Source organism: Bos taurus, unplaced genomic scaffold, assembly GCF_002263795.3.
Source record: "Bos taurus isolate L1 Dominette 01449 registration number 42190680 breed Hereford unplaced genomic scaffold, ARS-UCD2.0 Super-Scaffold_1723_ScbfJmS_2085, whole genome shotgun sequence".
NCBI classification, from domain to species: domain Eukaryota; kingdom Metazoa; phylum Chordata; class Mammalia; order Artiodactyla; family Bovidae; genus Bos; species Bos taurus.
In genome coordinates this window covers 9024180-9046350 of record NW_020192292.1, presented here as the reverse complement: position 1 = coordinate 9046350, position 22171 = coordinate 9024180, and the positions used below count along the sequence as shown (strand labels likewise).

The window sequence follows — 22171 nt, the reverse complement described above, 5'->3', positions numbered from 1 at the left end:
TAATATTATGCTATGTGGCTTCACAGATGAAAGATAAATATGTAACCTGAGAATTTATATCATTTTCTAGAAAATTACTATATATAATTTTGGTACACAATACCCCCCAAATCAAATAAACTCGAATGAAATAGTCATCTAATGTACTTGAAACTAGAAATTTCTAGGGAATGGTATAATAGATGTGTGTTGCTTGATTTAGATCTTGGAATTTAGAACTGGAATAATGTAATATTTTCTTGGATTTTCTCTTGCAGATGACTTGTTTAAAGTTCACAAGCTTAAGCCAAATCTGAAGTGGCGACAGGCTTTTGACAGCTACTTAAAAACTCTGCCTCCATACTACTTATTAGTATGTATTTCTGTATATATATATATGTATTAACTCTATCCATGATGATTCCTGTCACAAAAAAATGTCAATGAATCAAAAACTTCACCCCTGAAATAAGATTTTCTTTAATTTATAAATTTGAGTCGCCATTGTCTTTTCAAATTATGCCTAAGAGCCTGGAGATGTCAGGGCGGCACAAAAGAGAACTGCTTATTTTATTTCCTTTAACTGCCATGGTTATTGTTATAAAACACATCTATATTTCTCTTATAAAAATTAACTTTATGATATTATAATTTTGGAATTTAAGAAAAATGAATTGGATTCATGTATTATATTAGCCTCCCTTTTTAACTCTAGAAATTCGAAGTATGGGGTTTTCCTCTGGAAAAAACAAAACAAAACCTGACAACATTATATTTACTTATTGCTTGTTAAACGTGTCCTAGACACAGCATGAAACAGAGGCACTGATTGAGGGGAATCCCAAAAAAGTAAAAAGTGACTTGGTGTCATTTGGATTTTTACAATTTGAGAAAAATATTCATAATGATTTTGAACTGGTCATATAATCTAAATCGAGATTATCAAAATCGTTTCAGAGGTGGATGTGGCCAACTGTAAGCCAAGTTTCTAGAGGTGAAAAGGCAGAATCTCAAGTGGTACCATTTGTGTCACTGGGAGGAGAAATTGGGGTGTGTTAGTATTTACCATGGCAGGAACGGGGTGCACAATTAAATGTAATGTGAAATGATTTTATGACTTGGAAATTAAGACTGAAAGCAATTTGCCTGTTTGAATTTGCTGTTACTTGCTCTTCTTATCCCACTCTCTTCTGATTTTTTTGCTCTCTGCTCCTTACCTCTCTGCTATTTTCATTGCCACTTTTTAATGTTCCATGTTTGGTTTTATGTGCAGCACCTTGACTTCTAAGAAATGAATCATGTCCCTTTGCCCCTTATAACTGAACTTTGAGTATTTTAAGATTTATTCTATTCTTACTGTTGTGTATTTTGTTTCCTTATAGCCATTAAAGAAAGCACTAAGGATGATGGGAGCTCCAAATCTGATATCAGATAATTTAGATTGTGGACTTAGTTACAGTGTTATCTCTTACCTTAAAAAACTCAGCCAACAGGTAGTATTGGTAAAAACAAACAAACAAAAATCCTTTGCCCTCAGAAGTGCATTTCCTTATTCTTTAGTGTAACTGTAATTTTCAAATTAAATGTGTATATATTTCTACACTTTATGAATTAGTAGTAATGTGATTCTCTATGGCTTCTGGCTTCACCATTAAACTGCAGTTAAGGGTCTGTCAGTATCATTGGATGCTGTGCCATTTCTCCTTTTGCTTGCCAGTTTGTTTTACCCCAAGCTGGTTGATACTTTGTGGCCTAAGAGGGGCAGAGGCTTAATAGATTTATCTCATGGGTCACATTTTGTCTATCCTCAACCTAGTTTCTCCTCAAATCACATTGGGCTAGAGCATCCCCCGTTTTAGGTCAGCACACTGAGGCATGGTGTGATTAAATGACTTGCCTGAACTTCGTTTTTAGGCAATAAATATCAGCATGCTTTTTCTTGGAGAGGGGGAGATGAGACCAGTGTACCTCACACTGGAGGGTGGCAGGCCCTCCCTCTGTTCCTTTACACCCCCACCTCATTTACCATTATTCACCTTGTCCCTTGCCTGCCCCTCTCTATTAGTACCTCATCCTCCACTCACCCCTACTTATCATACTTCTCACCTCTACTTAGCCCATTCTTGCAAGGTGAAAATGCTTGAGAACTACTGAGTTAGAGCTTTACTGCCATACAAATGTGTTATGTTATATGACAAATTAATGCAGCAGCTTAACTTTGTTCTTATGCACAAATGTATTCCCAGGTAGGGACTAGTAGTAGCATTTGCAGTGACAATAATACTTCAAGTTGGATATGTTTCAAAGCTGGGCCTTTAGAAAACAGAGAGTAGTAAGTAAATAAGTGTCAGATTTCTGACACCAGAGAACATAGATGACTCTGCAGTTTGGGATGCTGACACACCTTGCTAGGAACTGGCAAAAACTTAAGTATAGTCTGGAGTTTACCAGCTCCTACCAGTCCAGTGTGCTTATACATGCAAAAGAGAGTAAAGCAAACCCAGATTTCTGATCTACCAAGCATCCCCTTAACTCCGTTCCTCTCTGCTAATAGATTTTTGTTGGTGGTGTTAATGTTTTGTTTTGGTTATTTATTGATTGATCTCTTGATTTATATTTTTTTATTTGATGTTTGCCTTAGGCCTTTAAGGCTGGGTCAGCAAGGTATGGCCAGAAGGAAGAATAGTGAACAGACTTGAAACTCATGCAAGTTCTGGGACCTTCTGGGACACATTGCTTGTATAGTTTTACAAATGGGCTTTTAGGACCCTTTGTGGAAACAGACTCTTCATTTGCTCTTATCCCCTATTTCATGACTAAATTTTTAAACAGATAATAAATATACCTCATTCTAATAATTAAAGAAAATTAATGAATATCTCCGACCAAATCACAAGAAATTCAGAATTAATTTGGGCTTATAAGACATTGGTGGAATTCTACCTTTTAGAAAAAAAAAGATCATTACTAATTTATACTAGCTCTAATTACTAATTTACTTACTAATTTAATAATTCTATGTCACCAGTGTTCTTTGAACCATCTCAGATGTATGTAAATCAGAAAATATGCCCAATATACTGCTATAATACACTCTCAAGCAATATTTATCAATAATGATATAATAGTATCTATTAAGAGAATTTTTTGTTGTGAATTATAAACTTGAGTACTATTATAAATTATTTACTTGTTAATATTTGTTAAATTAAGTATCACATTTTTGTGAGTGGTCTGATATTAGAAATAAACACTATAAGTTTTTTCAGATATAGTGCCAATGTATGTAATCTGAATTTCAGCACTAGTGCAATTTTATAAATGCAGACTTTTACCTTTTATAACTGGGTTCGAAATGAGTATGTTGACTTAGACTAAATTTTACAGTAACAAAATGTGATTTTAAATATCTATGAATATAATTCTTACCCACTGTTTTCATTCTTTCCATGATTCTGTCATAATTTTGACACTAGAGAAGAGGAAAAAAATGTATTATTGGTCTTTCTAGCCCCCTCTGTTCTTTGTGGTAGTACAGAGAAGCACAGGAAAATGTTTAATTATCTGTTTTTCTGTGATTTGTAATTTAAATTTGTTCAGTGGGGTTCTTAAAGTATCATCTTTCTTAAGTAGTAAAAACAACAGTGATAATATAGCTCTTTTTATAACATACTATATACTTTCATTTTAGACCAAACTAGAGTCAGAACGAATACTAGCATCCGTGGGGAAGAAACCTCCCCAGGAAATTGGAATCAAAGTGAAAAATCATTCTGGAGGTGGTGTTTCCTTGACTCACAATAAAAACTTTAGAAAACTATTGAAAGAAATCATTGGGGATACTGCACCGAGACTGACAGAATTGAACACCAAAGAATTTGCCGGCTTCCAAGTAGGGCTCTTAAACAAGGTAAATTGTGACATAAATAGCTTGTTGGGAGTGGTGGGGAGAAATAAGGTCTGTGAAAGACAAAGGGGAGAAGGAATGGGAACAAACAAGGAGAGCTTTCAGATCCCTTGCAGAACATTTGGTCCTATCCAAAATATCCATAAGACATGTGAAAGTGAAAGTGAAGTCGCTCAGTCGTGTCTGACTCTTTGAGACCCCATGGACTGTATCCTATCAGGCTCCTCCATCCATGGGATTTTCCAGGCAAGAGTGCTGGAGTGTATTGCCATTTCCTTCTCCAGGGGATCTTCCCGACCCAGGAATCGAACCTGGGTCCCCTGCATTGCAGGCATACACTTTACCGTCTGAGCCACCAGGGAAGCCCAAATGAACATCAGAAGGGGCACCCGGATGACATGTAGTCCACATGAAAAGGCCCTTGGAATCCGGTCCAATCATATTTGGTTCATGCCAAATGGACAGAACCAAGTATCAAGGACCTCTTGGTATGTACTACATGTCTTATGAACATTTTGGACAGCACCAAGTATAACCAAATATCAAGGATCCTTGGGGAGGACCAAATGTCTGCTAAACTTCAGATCACAGTGCTGAACTAACATTTGTGAGAGGATGGGGAAAGGAAGGAGGAATGGGTATAAAGAGCTTCAGGCATCAGTATAGCTTGTAGAAAGTCTTGGCCAGCCCAACAGGGAAACCCTGGCACCACAAGATCCCATAGAGGAGGTCCATATTGGCAGAACTGGCCAGGCCTGAACATCCCCCATCATTCTCAGTCACTGGCTGGGGGCAGTCTGGAAAGAGCACAGCCTCTGTCCCAGCGCTGCCCCAGATCCTGAAGGCACTGTGGCTGGAGGCGCTCAGATCACTATACCCCTTGTGGATCAGCCATTGCTTCCTGGACGGACATCCCATCAGCTCCTCTCCATGGCTGCCAGGGGAGGGCATCTAGATTATGAATAGTGGGCCTGCAAGGCTGCCACAGGCACAGATCTCAGGATCTGATGTTTTAAATGGTATACTTGAAAAGGGTGTACACAATGGCTTTAAAGCTACGTGGATGTAGTAGAATTCAGAACATGGCCAGCAAAGGCAAATTTTCCACTGCAAAATTGTACTGAAGTCAGTTATAATGAATATCCCTCTCTTTGCTAAGATTTTAAGAGGATTAGGAATTACATTTCTATATTAAAAGCCTCAGGAGTAACTGAAATTGTTTCATTTCAAATAGGATTTGAAACCTCAGACATATAGAAATGCTTTATGATATTCCACGTAGAGATCTTTTAGACCAGTTTAACCAGAATGCGATCCAATCTGCTGAAAACACACAAGTTTATTGTTGGACAAGATGAAGGTAAGTGAACAAAGAAGTACTTTTGTTGATAAAATGTCAAGTCTGACTAACATGAAGGTGTTTATTGCATAAAGCATACATTATTTTGTAGTACTTTAATATTTATAATACGTATTTTCTCTAAATCCCTTCATCTACTAGCACAAGTTTATTGTTCTTGGGTTTAAGGGGAAGTGGGCATTAATTGGCATGTATATTACACTACACATGCTTTAGCTCTTGTAAGTCTCAAAACAACCCTGTGAGACAGATACTGTTTTTTATGCCCATTTTTATGGACATTGGAACTCAGAATGAGCGTTTTAATAGCTTCCCCAGTTCTAGTGAGCTGGAAAGCAGCAGAAACTAGGTCTATCAGAATTCGGAAATTGTACACCCCTGACACTGTACCACCTAGCCTGCTCTGATAAGTTCAATCCAGATTCCTCCTTACAGGAAAAGAATGAACCTGAAATACTGTCGAGGATAATTGATGGTGATGTACAATTACCCTTGATTCCATTTTGTTCATTTTAAACAGTGTCATTTGTCCATTAAATGAGCAAATCTTAGCTTGGCCAACCTCCTGAAATTATGTCAGTATTTTTTTTTGAGGGGGGTAAGATCTTTTTTGGGGGGGGGGGTGCTTAGAAAGCCTGTAGATCTAATCAAGTTTTCCAAAAGGGTATGGCCCACTAACCAAGATTCTTTAGATGATAAGAGAAAGCCAGAGAGCTAGGCTCTTCAAAACACAAAATATTGGGTTTGAGTTGGGATGTGGTATAGGGAATGTCAGCCCATTCTCAAACCTGTGATGAAGAGTGAGGGAGTTGTTCTTGGTCTAGGGATTTGAGCTTGTAGGCCGTGGTGATGTTAGACTGAGTGATGAATGGGATGAAGAGAGATGATTTAGATCCTAGAATGCTAGATTCAAGATTTTAGCCTATCGGTTTGCTGAGATACGCAATGCTAAACCAGACTATGATCATGTCCTCTCAGAAGAACCACACACACTTCAACTACAGAACATGTATAGAGCATCTGTTTGTCTTCTGGTGACTTTGCAGATTCCTCTTCATAGTGTTCCAGTCGCACAAATGGGTAACTATCAAGAATATCTTAAAGACATTGGCTTCTCCACTCGAGAGATTGATCCAGATCAACCAAAAGACTACATACTTTTGGGCAATCCATTTAAACAAAGATAAGAAGGTGGGATACCCAGTTCTATGTCTGCATAAATCATGATATTCTTGGAATAACTCCTTCCTTTTTGGCAAGGTGTATATAAGTCAGAGCTTCTGTTTGTTTAAAAGATAAAATATGTCTCCAGGGCTCTTTGTGAATGGAAAGTGGGAGCCTCCTGATGGAAGAGTATGTTGGTTAAAAAATGGTAGCTGGCATTTAACTGCATACGTAGTAGGAGCTGATGTTTTAAATGATAACATTGAATGCACACAACCATTCTGCAGATGAGTATAACTGTCTGCCCTATAATATGAAGAAATCAGAGCTCACTGTGGTCAAATGACTCACCCTGAGTGACATAGCCAGTTAGAGCCAAGATTTGAACCTCCATCTTTCCAGCTCCAGTCTGTATTTACTCCCAGCTCCACACACTAATTCCTGCAATATTGAAATCACCATTTATTTCCTTTGTTTACATTATTCAGATCTTTAGTGCTCTATCTAGATAGTTATTAAGTGTTCTTCTTGAAATATGAAGTACTAAGTGATGTTGCTCTATTGGCTTTATATACAAGAGATATAAACATGAGATGTGTGTGCACACGCATGTGTGTGTGTGTATGTATCGCTGTGTGTGTATGTGAGAGATATGCTGACTTGATGATATAAGCGTGAAGACAAATAAGAATTATATCTGCAATCATGGAAGAAACCATTGTTACAAAGGTGCAGAGCATGCAATAATGTCTTCTGGAACAAAACTGGACCAAAAGTGTTCTACTTTACCTGAATCCTCAGTTAACTAGAGTTCTTAATCTTCTGTGTCTTGGTTTTTGTCACTGGTAGCACTGGCGATAACTATGACATCTAACTAATAGAGCTCTGTGGAGAATTGAGTTAGTACCTGTACATCAGTTAGAACATTACCCGACATGTGGTACATGCTCAGTGAATATGTTTTCCTCTTTCTGTACTGTTTTGCTATGGGGAATACTTTGGAAAAGTCATTTATCGTGGTTTTATTCAAATAATGGGAGTGCATCTTCCTAGGTTATCCTTGGATGAAAACAGCTTTTAGTTAACCTTCTGTACTGCTGTCTCTCATCTTTTATTCCCAGGGGTGAAAAGCCCCCTCCTTCATTTGTGTCCAGCACCAAGGTGAATATATATGAATCTCTGTGAGGTTGCTACTGAGGGAATGACATTTTCCATCTACCTATCTGTCACCATTTACATGCAGCATTCTGTATAGTGATTATCAGTATTTCTTAAGGATGCATTTAAATCACACAAAAGGGAATGATTTCCTTACCAAGGGTTGATGCAAAATGGTTTGTAGCTTCTTCAGAAGGGTAACTGTGGGTTAATTTCCATTTTGGTTGATGAGAGTTTCTTATTCCCCAGGCTTTCAGGTTAATCATGATTGTGTTATGTTTGACCGTAAAACAAGTTTCCTCCTTGTTCTACTTAGACTGGATTAAAATTGAGTAGTGTTTTCTGAAAAGTCTATGTGAGGCATGGCAAATCTTTGGCCCATGATTAAGATCTATATTGTTGACATAATGCATGATCATATATGCATGTGAAGAGTGTGTGCAGTGTTCTCTTTAATGGAATATGTTCATTGATGTTTTCTAGGGAATGATGATCGATGAAGCAGATGAGTTTGTAGCAGGGCCGCAAAAGAAAGTGAAACGTCCTGGAGAAGTCAACAGTGCTTTGTCATCTAAGAGAAGGCGGAGTATGTCCCTGCTGTTGAGGAAACCACAAACACCACCTACTGTAACTAACCATGTGGGCGGAAAGGGACCACCCTCAGCCTCGTGGTTCCCATCTTATTCAAACCTCATAAAACCCACCCTTGTATATACAGGTATAGAGTAGTGGTTGTGATTTCCTTATGGCCCCTAGAGGACTAAGACACTAAACAATTTTCTTTTATATTCATTTCTTTTGTATTCAGTTTTTGTTCATTAAGTAAGCCATTATTTTTAATCATCCATGTGGTAGGTACAAAGCACCCTGTGAGAGGAGAGACCTTGTTTCAAGGATCTCCATCTATATGAGGGGAGGAAGATCCCTACTTACATAGTAGTTAACACAAGATGGAGAAATGTTGGAAGATGTGCCTGTTGACTTTGTCAAGTCAAGGCTGAAGAAGGTGCATCAATTTGGAGTTGCTGCAGAAGTCAGTAGGAGCAAATGGGCTCAGTATGGCTGGGTCTGCACTGGGTCAGTAAAGGCTGGTGCTGTCTGTGTGCTCATCTCCTCTCCTTACTCCAGCCCAGCACAGTCTGGCCCAGCCTCCTCCACTCCACTGGATGGTGCCAAGTATAAATCCCACACCCCACCATTCTTCTCCATTCCTCTGATCTATGCTGCCATCGTGTCACCAAGATACTCCAATAGTTTATTTTTCTACTTTCCAACCTTCTCATCTAACTCATTTTCTGACCTGCAGCCAGAGTGATCATATCAACATAGAAATCAGATCACACCACATCCATGCTGAAAACGCCTCATTACCTTTCCTAGGCACTCAGAGCACAATATGAGCTCCTGACTCTGGTCCACTGGCTCTGCACGACCTGGGCCCAACATCCTCTCCTAACATGTGTCCTCTGCATGGGCACAGGCCGGCTCTCCCTCCTCCTCCATCCTCTGCCCAAAGGACACCTGCTCAGAAGGGATCTGCCTGACCTCGTGATCCACTGGGGCTCCCCCTCCTGCTCTCTGTCCCCTCCCTGCTTGCTTCTCCCCGAACACGAATTTGAACTGTAATTGTTTTGTTGGATCATAGTACACTTCCTGCCTGGCCTTCCCATGAGCACGGACATTCCATTAGGGTGGGGATTGTTTCTATGTGTGCTGTTGGAGGCTGCCCCCAGCTCCTGGCATGGTGCCCAGCACAGAGGACGATGAGTCAATGGAGGAGAGGTGTCAGACCTGGAGTAAAAAGAAATTCACTTTTCTGAGACAGAAAAGATGAATGAGGAGAATCATGTACTGGCAGAGAATTGGGGTGATGAAGTACATATAGAGCTTTCAGATCTAGTGGTCACCACCTCTGTTTCCTCAGAACTTTTAAGGAAGAGAGGGTGGAGTTTGAGGAGGCGGGGCACACGTAGTCTGGTGTCAAGCTCAGTAGAGCATGGCATTTCATATAATGAAATAAAATTTCATTTCATTTCATATAAATGACAGAAACCATGACATCATGTGAGACTTGCTGCTTTTCAGCTTGGAAAGCACAAGCTGCAGCTAAGCCCTCAGTGCCAGGGATCTGAGACTGTTTATTAGTTGTTCTGTCTTGTTTCCATATATATTCTTGGTGCCATGGAGATTACCTTCCTGAGCTCAACTTGAGGGGTCTTGAGCTCCCTCTGGTACATCCTCTTGCTTTATGAAACCATTTCCTCAAAACTGAGGAGCCCCATGATATCCCTTTGGGGTTACTATAACACACCTACCCCACAGCTCAACTTCTCATTTTGGTTTCCAGGTGTTACTGTCACTCACGATGTTCATGAGGAGAAGATGGAAAATGGTCAAATCTCACCTGATGGCTTCTTGTCAAAATCTGCTTCACCAGAGCTTATGAATATGGCAGGAGATGGTATCCCCCCTGACCAAGTGGATTCTCTATCTGACGATTTCACTAGTCTCAGGGAAGATGGCCCGATGCACAAACCTGGAAGTAATGCACTTCCAGGAGAAACCAAGAACTGCAGCGTCTCTGTGGATGATCAGAAAGTCTCAGTAACATCTGCTTTGGAGACTGTGCCAAGTACATTGCAGATAACTCCTGCTATGGCACAAGGAATCAATGCTGATATAAAGCACCAGTTAATGAAGGAAGTTCGAAAATTTGGACGAAGTAAGTAGTAGAAGAACATCTATCGGTAATATAATGGGGAGATCCCTTTCATTTTAAGATTCAAAATAGATTCAGGATAACTCTTAAGGTGCATTTTTGGGAAATATTGGACTTTCACATAATTGAAAATGATTCCTCTTGTTTTACCTAAACAACTCAACACACCTTTCTGGTTTTCCCCCCTTACTTATTGTAATAATCTCCTTTTGCTGCTATAACAAGTTATCACAAATTTTGTAGCTCAAAACTGAATTTTCTTAGAGTTGTGGAAGTGAGATTTGAACTTCTTTTCATTGGGCTAACATGAAGGTGTTGGCAGGCTAGCATTCCTTCTGAATGCTCAGGGGGAGTCTGTTTCCTTACCTCTTCCAGCTTCCACAGGCTGCCTGTGTTCCTTGACTCATGGCCTCTTCCTCCATCTTAAACCAGCAATGTAGCCCCTTCTTAAGCCAGCAGTGTAGCTCCTCTCTAACCTCTGCCCCCACCCTTACATCTTTTCTCCCCGACCAGCTCTACTGCCTCCGTTTCCTAAGGATATTTGTGATTAGATTGGGCCTCCATGTATAAACCTGGATAATCTCCCCAGCTCCAGATCCATAACTTAATCCCATCTACAAAGTAGAGTCTCTTTTGCAAGATAAGGTAATATGTTGACAGTTTCTGAGAATTAGGACATGGACAACTTGAGGGGTGGGGCATCATTCAGCTGACCACATTTGATTAGTGTTTACAGGTTTCCCTAGCAGATAGTGCAGATGTCTTGATGATTGTTGAGGATGTATAAATATTTGCATTTTATTTTTCATCCACATTTTTAACAACAATAATATTTTTAATATCTTCAGAATATGAGAGAATTTTCACTTTGCTTGAAGGAGTACAAGGACCTCTTGCAGTCAAGAAACAATTTGTTGAATTTACCATCAGGAAGCTGCAAAGGTGGGTGTGAAGAGGAACTCTTCATTGTGTTTTTTGTTTATTTAATTATTTTGGTTACGCGGGGTCTTCTTTCTGTGCTCAGGCTTTCTCTAGTTGCGGCACACAGGCTTGTCATTTCAGTAGCTTCTCTTGTTGTGGAGCACGGGCTCTAGGGTGTGCAGGCTTCAGCAGTTGCGGCATCTGGGTTCAGTAGTTGCAGCTCCTGGGCTCTAGAGCACAGGCTCAGTAGTTTGGGTGTGTGGGCGAGTTGCCCTGAGGCATGTGGAATCTTAGTTCTTGGACCAGGGATCAAACCTGTGTCCCCTGCACTGCAGAGCAGATTCCACTAGACAACCAGGGAAGTCACTTGCGTGTTTTCTGTGAGCATAAGGACCCAATGTAAGACAGGCAGAGGATTGAGTCTGCCTTTCTTTTGTAAGCCCTGGCCTTCATGCATAGTTATAGCTATCTCCAGAGGCATTTAGATTGCTATTATTCGAGTCCAACTCATTCACCCAAGTCTATGGGAGCTTTCTGGACTCTTCACAGTCTGAGGCGGGCTTGGGGCTCTCAGTTGGTACTCTTGGTATTAGCTAAGCCCCATCTTTACATGAAGATACATTTTCTATTTCCCATGTAGGATTGTCAGTTCCACCTGGTACCCCACACAGTGCTTTAAGGACCTTTTGGTTAATAAAATTCCTCTTTCTTTTTTAGGTTCAAAAGACGAGTCTTAATTCAGTACCTTGAGAAGGTACTAGAAAAAATAGAATCCTATCACCTTCTCAACAATGTTAATCACATCAACAGCAGTCATGATATTAACCGCAGAGACCAAAGAAGGAGAAAAGAACAAGTTCTCTGTGTTGTAGGACAGAGCGGGAAATTGTTGAACATCCAGGATGTTTTACTCAAGGGAACTGGCTTCCAGAGGTTAAGAAAAAGCAATGACAGCTTTCATTTTCTGACTCTCTGGCAGTAAAAAGCTGGCTTTGCCCTGTTTTCTTTGAAAGTACTTAACTAGTTGTTTTTTTTGTTACTTTCCCAATTGAGGAAGGTGATATGATTAATCCAGCAGGTTCAGTTCAGTGAACACACACAAGTGACAAGGGTTCACTCTTGAGTTCAGTCCATCCTGGCATGTCCAGAGTGACTAGGGGCCCACCTGCAGGCAGAGCACTACCTTGATGCTCTTACTATGTCATTTAGAAAGAAGAGGGGTTCAGAGTCCACCTGCTAATTGTGTGTGTTCTGAACGAAGTTTTTCAACAATTCCTAGTTGTGCCTTTAAAACCATGCAATATTCAGGACAGTTTGGATCAAAGAGTGAGAAAGCTGCTATTTGGGTAACTTATTTCTCCATGGGAGGGGGCAGGGAGAGTCACCAAATGATCTACCTCCAACTGTCTTCTATTTTGTCTAGAGACATTACAAAGTACGCCTGAGGCCACCCCCACCCCTGACGTTTGTTCTTGCATGTGATGCCAGAAAGGCTTCAGGTGGAACTTGTGCATTCTGTGCTTCAGAAGCACTAAAAAAAATAATGTAGATATTTCCTTTAATGTTTATACAAAAGTTTTATGGAGCAGTATTGTTATGTTTGTATTTGCAGAAATTTAAGTGTACAAAGAGATTTTGACTTTTCATATATAAAATAAATCATTTTATTGATTTTTCACAAGGTCATTGACGCTTGAGAAATTTCTAGTTTTGTCTTTCTTCTGATTTGTAACTCCTTTCAGAAAAAAATGCCCACTGTAATTAAGATGTTAGCAGAATGATGTAAACTTCAAAATGTCACTCACCGAACTGATACTGGTGAAACTGGTGGAGTGGGGTACTCCAGAAACACCGAAAACACTGGGGAAAATGATTGGAATCAAGTTTACTGGGACTCTGGAAGATAGAGGTTTACAGCAACCAAGTGAATGTTGAGTCAGAAGAAGACCCATTGAAATGTGATAGGAGAATCTGGTAGCATTTTAACTTATTCTTGCCTCATTCTCCTCCCCAGTATAACAGTGGTCTTGAAGATGTCAGCCTGCATTCCAACTGAGGGTTCCTGGCTCAAGAGGGAGGAGGATAGACCTTATTCCCAAGGAATTGTGTTTGTTTAAACCTGTCCCAGAGGCCTCCCTGAAGGACTGACCAATGGGATTGATTGCTTTTCTTTTGTCTAACTCTAAACTCTCTTATAAGGACTTCCTTGGCAGTCCAGTGGTTAAGATTGTACTTCCACTGCAAGGAACACAGGTTTGATTCCTGATGCAGGAACTAAGATCCCTCATGCCATGTGGTACACAGCGAAAAAAAAATTTTTTTTTTAACTTTAAAAAATAAACTGTTATAGTAGAGAAGCAGCTATGTGAAGGTTGTTCCTCAAAAACATTGAAAGGCAAGTAAGGGGCTTCCCTGATGGTCCAGTGGTTAGGAATCCACCAGCTAATGCAGGGGACAAGGATTCAGTCCCCGGTACAGGAGAAGTCCACATGCCACAGAGCAGCTAAATCCATGTGCCACAACTACTGAGCAGCACTCTAGAGCCCAGGAGCACAACCACTGAAGCCCGAGTACCTAGAGCACATGCTCCTAAAAAAAAAAAAAATGAAAAGGCAAGTGAATAAGCTCCTGATGCTTATGGCAAGTAACGTGTTAGTTCCTCAGTCATGATGGTGGTTTTTGTTCAGCTGCTAAGTCTTGTCCAACTCTTTTGCGACCCCATGACCTCCAGCATGCCAGGCTGCTTTGTCCTTCACTATCTCCCAGAGTTTGCTCAAACTCATGTCCACTGAGTTGGTGATGCCATCCAACCATCTCATCCTCTGTCGTCCCCTTCTCTTCCTGCACTCAATCTTTCCAACATCAGGGCTTTTCCAAGGAGTCAGCTCTTCACATCAGGTGGCCAAAGTATTGGAGCTTCAACTTCAGCATCAGACCTTCCAAGAATATTCAGGGTTGATTTCCTTCAGGATTGACTGGTTTGATCTCCTTGCAGTCCTAGGGACTCTCTAGAGGTCTTCTTCAGCACCACAATTAGAAAGCACCAATTCTTCAGCACTTAGCCTTCTTTATGGTCCAACTCTCACATCGGTACATGACTACTGGAAAAACCATAGCTTTGACAATATGGATCTATGTCAATAAAGTGATGCCTCTGCTTTTTAATATGCTGTCTGAGTTTGTCATAGCTTTTCTTCCCACCTGGCACTAGTGGTAAAGAATCTGCCTGCCAGTGCAGGAGATGCAAGAGACACAGGTTCGAGCCCTGGGTTGGGAAGATCCACTGGCGTAGGAATGGTAACCCACTCCAGTATTCTTGCCTGGAAAATTCCATGGACAGAGGAGCCTGGCAGGCTACAGTTCATGGAGTCACAAAGAATTGGACATGACTGAGCACATACACATCTTAGATTTCATATATATAAGTTATATGTGATATTGTTTATCTCTTTCTGACTTGCTTCACTCTATATAATAAGCTCGAGGTTCATTCACCTCATTAGAACTGACTCGAATGTGTTCCTTTATATGGCTGAGTAATATTCATTGTATATATGTACCACAGCTTCTTTATCCATTCATCTGTCGATGGGCATCTAATTTGCTAACATGTCCTAGCTATTGCAAATAGTGCTGGGAGTGAACATTGGTGTACATGTGTCTTTTTCAATTATGATTTTCTCAGGGTATATGCCCAGTAGTGGAGTCATTGGGTCTTATGGTAAGTTTTATTCCTAGTTTTTTAAGGAATCTCCACACTGTCCTCTATAGTGGCTGTATCAATTTACATTCCCATCAACAGTGCAAGAGGATTCCCTTTTCTCCACATCCTCTCCAGCATTTATTGTTTGTAGACTTTTTGATGATAGCCATTCTGACTGGTGTGAGGTGATATCTCATTGTAGTTTTGATTTGCATTTCTTTAATAATGAGTGATATTGAGCATCTTTTCATGTGTTTATTAGTCATCTGTATGTCTTCTTGGAGATATGTCTTTTAGGTCTTCTGCCCACTTTTTGATTGGGTTGTTTGTTTTTCTGGTATTGAGTTACATGAGCTGCTTGTATATTTTGAAGACTAATCCTTTGTCAGCTGTTTCATTTGTTTTCACCTTGTTTATAGTTTTCTTTGCTGTGCAAAAGCTCTTAAGTTTAATTAGGTCCCACTTTATTTTTGTTTTATTTCCATTACTCTGGGAGGTGGGTCATAGAGGATCTTGCTGTGATTCATGTCATATAGTGTTCTGCCTATGTTTTCCTCTAAGAGTTATATAGTTTATGGTCCTACATTTAGGCTGTTCATCCATTTTGAGTTTATCTTTGTGTATGGTGTTAGAAGGGGTTCTAATTTAATTCTTTCACACTTAGCTGTCCAGTTTTCCCAGTACCACTTATTGAAGACACTATCTTTTCTTCATTGTATAGTCTTGCCTCCTTTGTCAAAGATAAGGTGCCCATAGGTGCATGGGTTTATCTCTGGGCTTTCTATCTTGCTCCATTGGTCTATATTTCTGTTTTTGTGCCAGTACCATACTGTCTTGATAACTGTAGCTTTGTAGTATAGTCTGAAGTCAGGAAGGTTGATTCCTCCAACTCCATTCTTCTTTCTCAAATAGCTTTGGCTATTCAGGGTCTTTTATGTTTCCATATGAATTGTGAAATTTTTTATTCTAGTTCTGTGAAAAATACCATTAGTAATTTGATAGGGATTGCCTTGAATCTGTGGATTGCTTTTGGTAGTATAGTCATTTTCACAATATTGATTCTTTCAGCACAGGAACATGGAATATCTCTCCATTTGTTTATGTCATCTTTGATTTCTTTCATCTGTGTCTTAAAATAGTAAAACAGTTTTAGGATAAGATAGTTCTGTAATGGTTGCACAGCATTGTGAAGGTACTTTATGCCATTGAGTTGTACATTTTAAAATGGTAAACTTTAGGGAATTTCCTGGCTGCCTAGTGGTTAGGATTCCATGCTTCCACTGCCAGGGTCCTAGGTTCGATCCTTGGTCAAGTAACTAAATCCTGCAAGCCACGGCATGATCAAAAAATAAAACTAAAAGGGTGCTGTCACCTCAACAGAGGTAGGGAGGAAAACTAAAACCACAAACATGACCTAGAACCGCGTAAGGACAGACAAATACATCTCCGTTATTGTGGCCTCTGATCCTGGTGACAAAATATCTGCAGAAACCAAGGCTCTACTTCACGGAGTTAAACATAAACACCTGGTCCAAAAGATAGAGATACCGAGAGTGAATCTGGGGGAAGACAAAGAAATTGCAGACCCAGCTGCTGCTTCATGCCAAAAGGTGAATCTGCAGATCAGCAACAAGATGTGGGAGCTGCAAAATGGTGGCTGCTTCTCTTCCACCACAGTCTCCAACCTCCCAGAGTCCCTCTGTGGCACCCTCTGACCGAAAACATGCAGGAAGTAGAAGTGTCTGTGATGTGAGTCACCTAACCAAAGTGACACTTTACAACGGGCACCTCTTGTCATCTTACTACTTATGAACATCTCTCTAAACCATACTTCATCTTTAAATAGAAACAACAAAGACGTGATTCTGCCTAACCGGATACATTTCTCCCACCTACAACCAAGAGAGCACTAACACATCTCTGAAAGAGGGCACAAAGTCATATCTTTTAAGTCTTATTCATTCTTTACCTGATTCACACCCCAGTTTAATATTGTGTACCTTAAAAACTGAAAAATAAAATTAACTAATAACACATCTTGTGTTAGAAATTATTTGGTTAATGTATATGTGAGTCGATTTATACAAAAATAAATGATACTCATAATCATTACAGTCCTTGTTTCTGCATATGGTTATGTGGTTACTTCTACATCCCGTTCCACATTTTCTTACCCTCACAAGTCCTTTCCCTGGTGATTGTCCTTTCCATGATGAAGTGACCCAACCTCTCACTCTTGAGGTTCATGGCCATTAACGCTCCTAAATGAATTAGGGTGGTGTAGTTTCCATTCACGGAGAAGGCAATGGCACCCCACTCCAGTACTCTTGCCTGGAAAATCCTATGGGCGGAGGAGCCTGGTGGGCTGCAGTCCATGGGATCGTGAAGAGTCGGACACGACTGAGCAACTTCACTTTCACTTTTCACTTTCATGCATTGGAGAAGGAAATGGCAACCCACTCCAGTGTTCTTGCCTGGAGAATCCCAGGGACAGGGGAGCCTGGTGGGCTGCCGTCTATGGGTCGCACAGAGTCGGACACGACTGAAGCGACTTAGCAGCAGCAGCAGCAGCAGCAGTTTCCATTGACTTTAATCAGTGGGCATGAGAGTACTGAGAGGTGCCTTATAGCAGCTCCTGCAGTGAATAGAAGGGGTGATGGTGGGCATCCTTGTCTTGTTTTTATCTTAAGAAGAATATTTCCAGTTATTCACATAGAAATACAGTATGCTATGGATTTCTGATGTGTAACCTTCTTAGCAAATGCTTTCAAATTTTTCTTTATGATAAGTTGTTGCATCTCATCCCATGTGCTGTCTGCATTTACTAGGCTAATCTTATGACTTTCCTCTTTTAAACTGTCAATAAAGTGTGATGGTTCAATTGCCTGTAAGCTCCCAATTCCCCTTTTCGTCCTGCTCTGTGAAAATGTTTTGGGCCCTTGCCATTTTTTCCCTGTGGCAGTTGTTACTAAAGTTTACCACTGGAGAGCGCCAGAGACAGTAAAAAGCAAGAGATTCTCTTCTGGTTCTGGGTTGGGGGCACAGCCATCTTGTGCAGAGCACCAGGCTTCTCCAGCGCCAGGCTCTGCCCCTCACATGGCTTCTATAGGGCCCGACTGGTGCAGAGCAATGTGGCCAACACCACTCCATAGCCAGAAGCTTCCTTTAGACTTCCCTCAGGCAGTATTATTTGGGTTGGCCAAAAAGTTCCTTCGATTCTGTCTGTAAGCTATGATGGAAAAACCTGGATGAACTTTTTGGCAAACCCAATATATCAGAGTGTTTCTAGTAAGACACTTGCTCATGTACAACATTGCCAGTCACCTCAGAGAAAGATTTCCAGCAACTTTCAGAGGGCAGATTTCCAGATAGTTCCACTAGTGTGTCTCCACTACACAGCGACCAGTAACGCTGAAGAAGCTGAAGTTGAACAGTTCTATGAAGACCTACAAGACCTTCTAGAACTAACACCCAAAAGAGATGTCCTTTTCATTATAGGGGACTGGAATGCAAAAGTAGGAAGTCAAGAAATACCTGGAGTAACAGGCAACTTTGGCCTTGGAGTACAGAATGAAGCAGGGCAAAGGCTAATAGAGTTCAGCCAAGAGAACACACTGGTCATAGTGCCTTCCAACAACACAAGAGAAGACTCTACACATGGACATCACCAGATAGTCGACACTGAAATCAGATTGATTACATTCTTTGCAGCCAAAGATGGAGAAGCTCTATACAGTCAGCAAAAACAAGACCAGGAGCTGACTGTAGCTCAGATCATGAACTCCTTATTGCCAAATTCAGACTGAAATTGAAGAAAGTGGAGAAAACCACTAGACCATTCAGGTATGACTTAAATCAAATCCCTTATGATTATACAGTGGAAGTAGAAATAGATTTAAGGGACTAGATCTGATAGACAGAGTGCCTGATGAACTATGGACAGAGTACAGGAGACAGGGATCAAGACCATCCCCATGGAAAAGAAATGCAAAAAAGCAAAATGGCTGTCTGGGGAGGCCTTACAAATAGCTGTGAAAAGAAGGGACGTGAAAAGCAAAGGGAAAGATACACCCATTTGAATGCAGAATTCCAAAGAATAGCAAGGAGAGATAAGAAAGCCTTCCTCAGTGATCAGTGCAAAGAAATAGAGGAAAACAACAGAATGGGAAAGACTAGAGATCTCTTCAAGAAAATTAGAGATACCAAGGGAACATTTTATGCAAAGATGGGCTCGATAAAGGACAGAAATGGTAGGGACCTAACAGAAGCATAAGATATTAAGAAGAGGTGGCAAGAATACACAGAAAAACTGTACAAAAAAAATCTTCATGACCCAGATAATCACGATGGTGTGATCACTCATCTAGAGCCAGACATCCTGGAATGTGAAGTCAAGTGGGCCTTGACAGCTTCTTCAGCGTTACCGGTTGCTGTGTAGTGGAGACACACTAGTGGAACTATCTGGAAATCTGCCCTCTGAAAGTTGCTGGAAATCTTTCTCTGAGGTGACTGGCAATGTTGTACATGGGCAAGTGTCTTACTAGAAACACTCTGATATATTGGGTTTGCCAAAAAGTTCATCCAGGTTTTTTCATCATAGCTTACAGAATCGAAGGAACTTTTTGGCCAACCCAAATAATACTGCCTGAACAGTTCAGGCCAACAGGAAGCATCACTACGAACAAAGCTCGTGGAGGTGATGGAATTCCAGTTGAGCTATTTCAAATCCTGGAAGATGATGCTGTGAAAGTGCTGCACTCAATATGCCAGCAAATTTGGAAAACTCAGCAGTGGCCATAGGACTGGAAAAGGTCAGTTTTAATTCCAATCCCAGAGAAAAGCAATGCCAAAGAATGCTCAAATTACCGCACAATTGCACTCATTTCACACACTAGTAAAATAATGCTTAAAATTCTCCAAGCCAGGCTTCAGCAATACATGAACCGTGAACTTCCAGATGTTCAAGCTGGTTTTAGAGAAGGCAGAGGAACCAGAGATCAAATTGCCAACATCTGCTGGATCATCGAAAAAGCAAGAGAGTTCCAGAAAAGCATCTATTTCTGCTTTATTGACTATGCCAAAGCCTTTGACTGTGTGGATCACAATAAACTGTGGAAAATTCTGAAAGATGGGAATACCAGAACACCTGATCTGCCTCCTGAGAAATCTGTATGCAGATCAGGAAGCAACAGTTAGAACTGGACATAGAACAACAGACTGGTTCCAAATAGGAAAAGGAGTACGTCAAGGCTGTATTTTGTCACCCTGCTTATTTAACTTATATGCAGAGTACATCATGAGAAATGCTGGGCTGGAGGAAGCACAAGCTGGAATCAAGATTGCCGGGAGAAATATCAATAACCTCAGATATGCAAATGACACCACCGTTATGGCAGAAAGTGAAGAGAGACTAAAGAGCCTCTTGATGAAAGTGAAAGAGGAGAGTAAAAAAGTTGGCTTAAAGCTCAACATTCAGAAAACGAAGATCATGGCATCTGGTCCCATCACTTCATGGGAAATAGATGGGGAAACAGTGGAACCAGTGGCTGACTTTATTTTTGGGGGCTCCGAAATCACTGCAGATGGTGATTGCAGCCATGAAATTAAAAGACATGTACTCCTTGGAAGGAAAATTGTGACCAACCTAGACAGCATATTACAAAGCAGAGACATTAATTTGCCAACAAAGGTCCATCTCATCAAGGCTATGGTTTTTCCAGTAGTCATGTATGGATGTGAGAGTTGGACTATAAAGAAAGCTGAGTGCCGAAGAATTGATGCTTTTGAACTGTGGTGTTGGAGAAGACTCTTGAGAGTCCCTTGGACTGCAAGGTGATCCAACCAGTCCATCCTAAAGTAGATCAGTCCTGGGTGTTCATTGGTAGGACTGATGTTGAAGCTGAAACTCCAATACTTTGGCCACCTGATGGGAAGAGCTGACTCATTGGAAAGGACCCTGATGCTGGGAAAGATTGAGGGTAGGAGGAGAAGGGGACGACAGAGGATGAGATGGTTGGATGGCATCACCGACTCAATGGACATTGGTTTGGGTGGACTCTGAGAGTTGGTGATGGACAGGGAGGCCTGGCGTGCTGCTGCTCATGGGGTTGCAAAGAGTCGGACATGACTGAGCTGAACTGAACTGAACTGAACTACACGTTTTATTGACATTTTGTGGATTTTTGCCAGGTTCCTCCAGCCAGGTGAGAATTTCAACAAGAGGAACAGGAATCCTTTTCCTTGGGTGGCAAAGTATCTCTTGTGTGGTTTACTTGAGTATTTAATTTCAGCCCTGTAGTGAGGCACTGTCTCCAGTGACTCCTATCTCAGTCATATTTCAGGAGGGACTTTTCCCTGGGTGACCTATCTCAGCCCTGGGCCAAGGGATGTTGCTTTGGGTGCTTTGTCTCTAATTTCAGAAGGTGGCACCACAAAAATTCTCTGCCACACACTGAATCACAGCTGGCCCTCTCCAAAAAGATCTAGACTTTAGCCCTTGAGGCATAGTGAGAACTTGCACTGGTCCTCCATATCAGCCTGAGGGTGGTGACTCTTCCTGGAAGAGGGCTCATACATGAGTGCACTACCCCAATTCAGGGGTAGATGGTTCCTCACGGGCTCTGTCTCATAATCTCTGTGAAGTGTGGCTTTTTCTGAGGTGCTCTATCTCAGCTCAAGAAGAGAACTTTCTATAAGTTCTCTCTCTCTCCCTCAGTCCTGAGGGATGACATGTTCTTGGGGGCTTGATCTTGCCCTTGAGAAGGAATACTTTTCCTTGGATGCTTTATATCAGTGCTGTGGAGGACCTGGTTATGTTGGGGTGCTTTTCTTGGTTGCTCCATGGGAGCCATTGAAGTGGGGCAGCTTCTGTGGACGCTCTATCTCTGTCCTGGGGTGGGGGTGACTATTCTTTCTTTAAGTGCTGTATCTCAATCCTGTGGGGGACCCTTCCTTGAGTGCTCATTACAGTGAAGTTGGAGGGTGGTTGCTGGATGCTGGACCTCAGCCTGGGTCGGGAACTCTTCCTTGGGAACTCTGCTACATAGTTAGGAGGGCAGATTTCTAGAAGATTCTGCTGCTGTTGTACCACAGTGCATTCTCTGCCATTCAGTGATCCACACCCTGACTTTTCCAACCAGGCATGAGTCTCAGCTTGTGGAAGGTGCAGTGGGATTCTCATGGGTGTTGTATCTCAGCCCAGGAGGAGTACTATTTCTTAGTGGCTTTATATCATGTTCCAGAGCATGGAGTTCAAGCAAA

The 22171-nt window shown here is 41.2% G+C and overlaps 1 protein-coding gene across 1 annotated transcript in view; it reads left to right on the top strand.

Annotated features, from left to right (window-relative positions):
• Positions 1-12190, top strand: part of INTS6L (integrator complex subunit 6 like) — a 55849-nt gene extending 43659 nt beyond the window's left edge. The window contains 12 exon segments of the mRNA XM_024989337.2: positions 258-352; positions 1362-1472; positions 3671-3889; positions 5121-5150; positions 5152-5184; positions 5186-5246; positions 6264-6427; positions 6429-6437; positions 8052-8286; positions 9916-10290; positions 11136-11229; positions 11926-12190. Coding sequence (XP_024845105.2) covers positions 258-352; positions 1362-1472; positions 3671-3889; positions 5121-5150; positions 5152-5184; positions 5186-5246; positions 6264-6427; positions 6429-6437; positions 8052-8286; positions 9916-10290; positions 11136-11229; positions 11926-12190 — 1691 coding nt within the window.
• The last annotated feature ends 9981 nt before the right edge of the window (positions 12191-22171 follow it).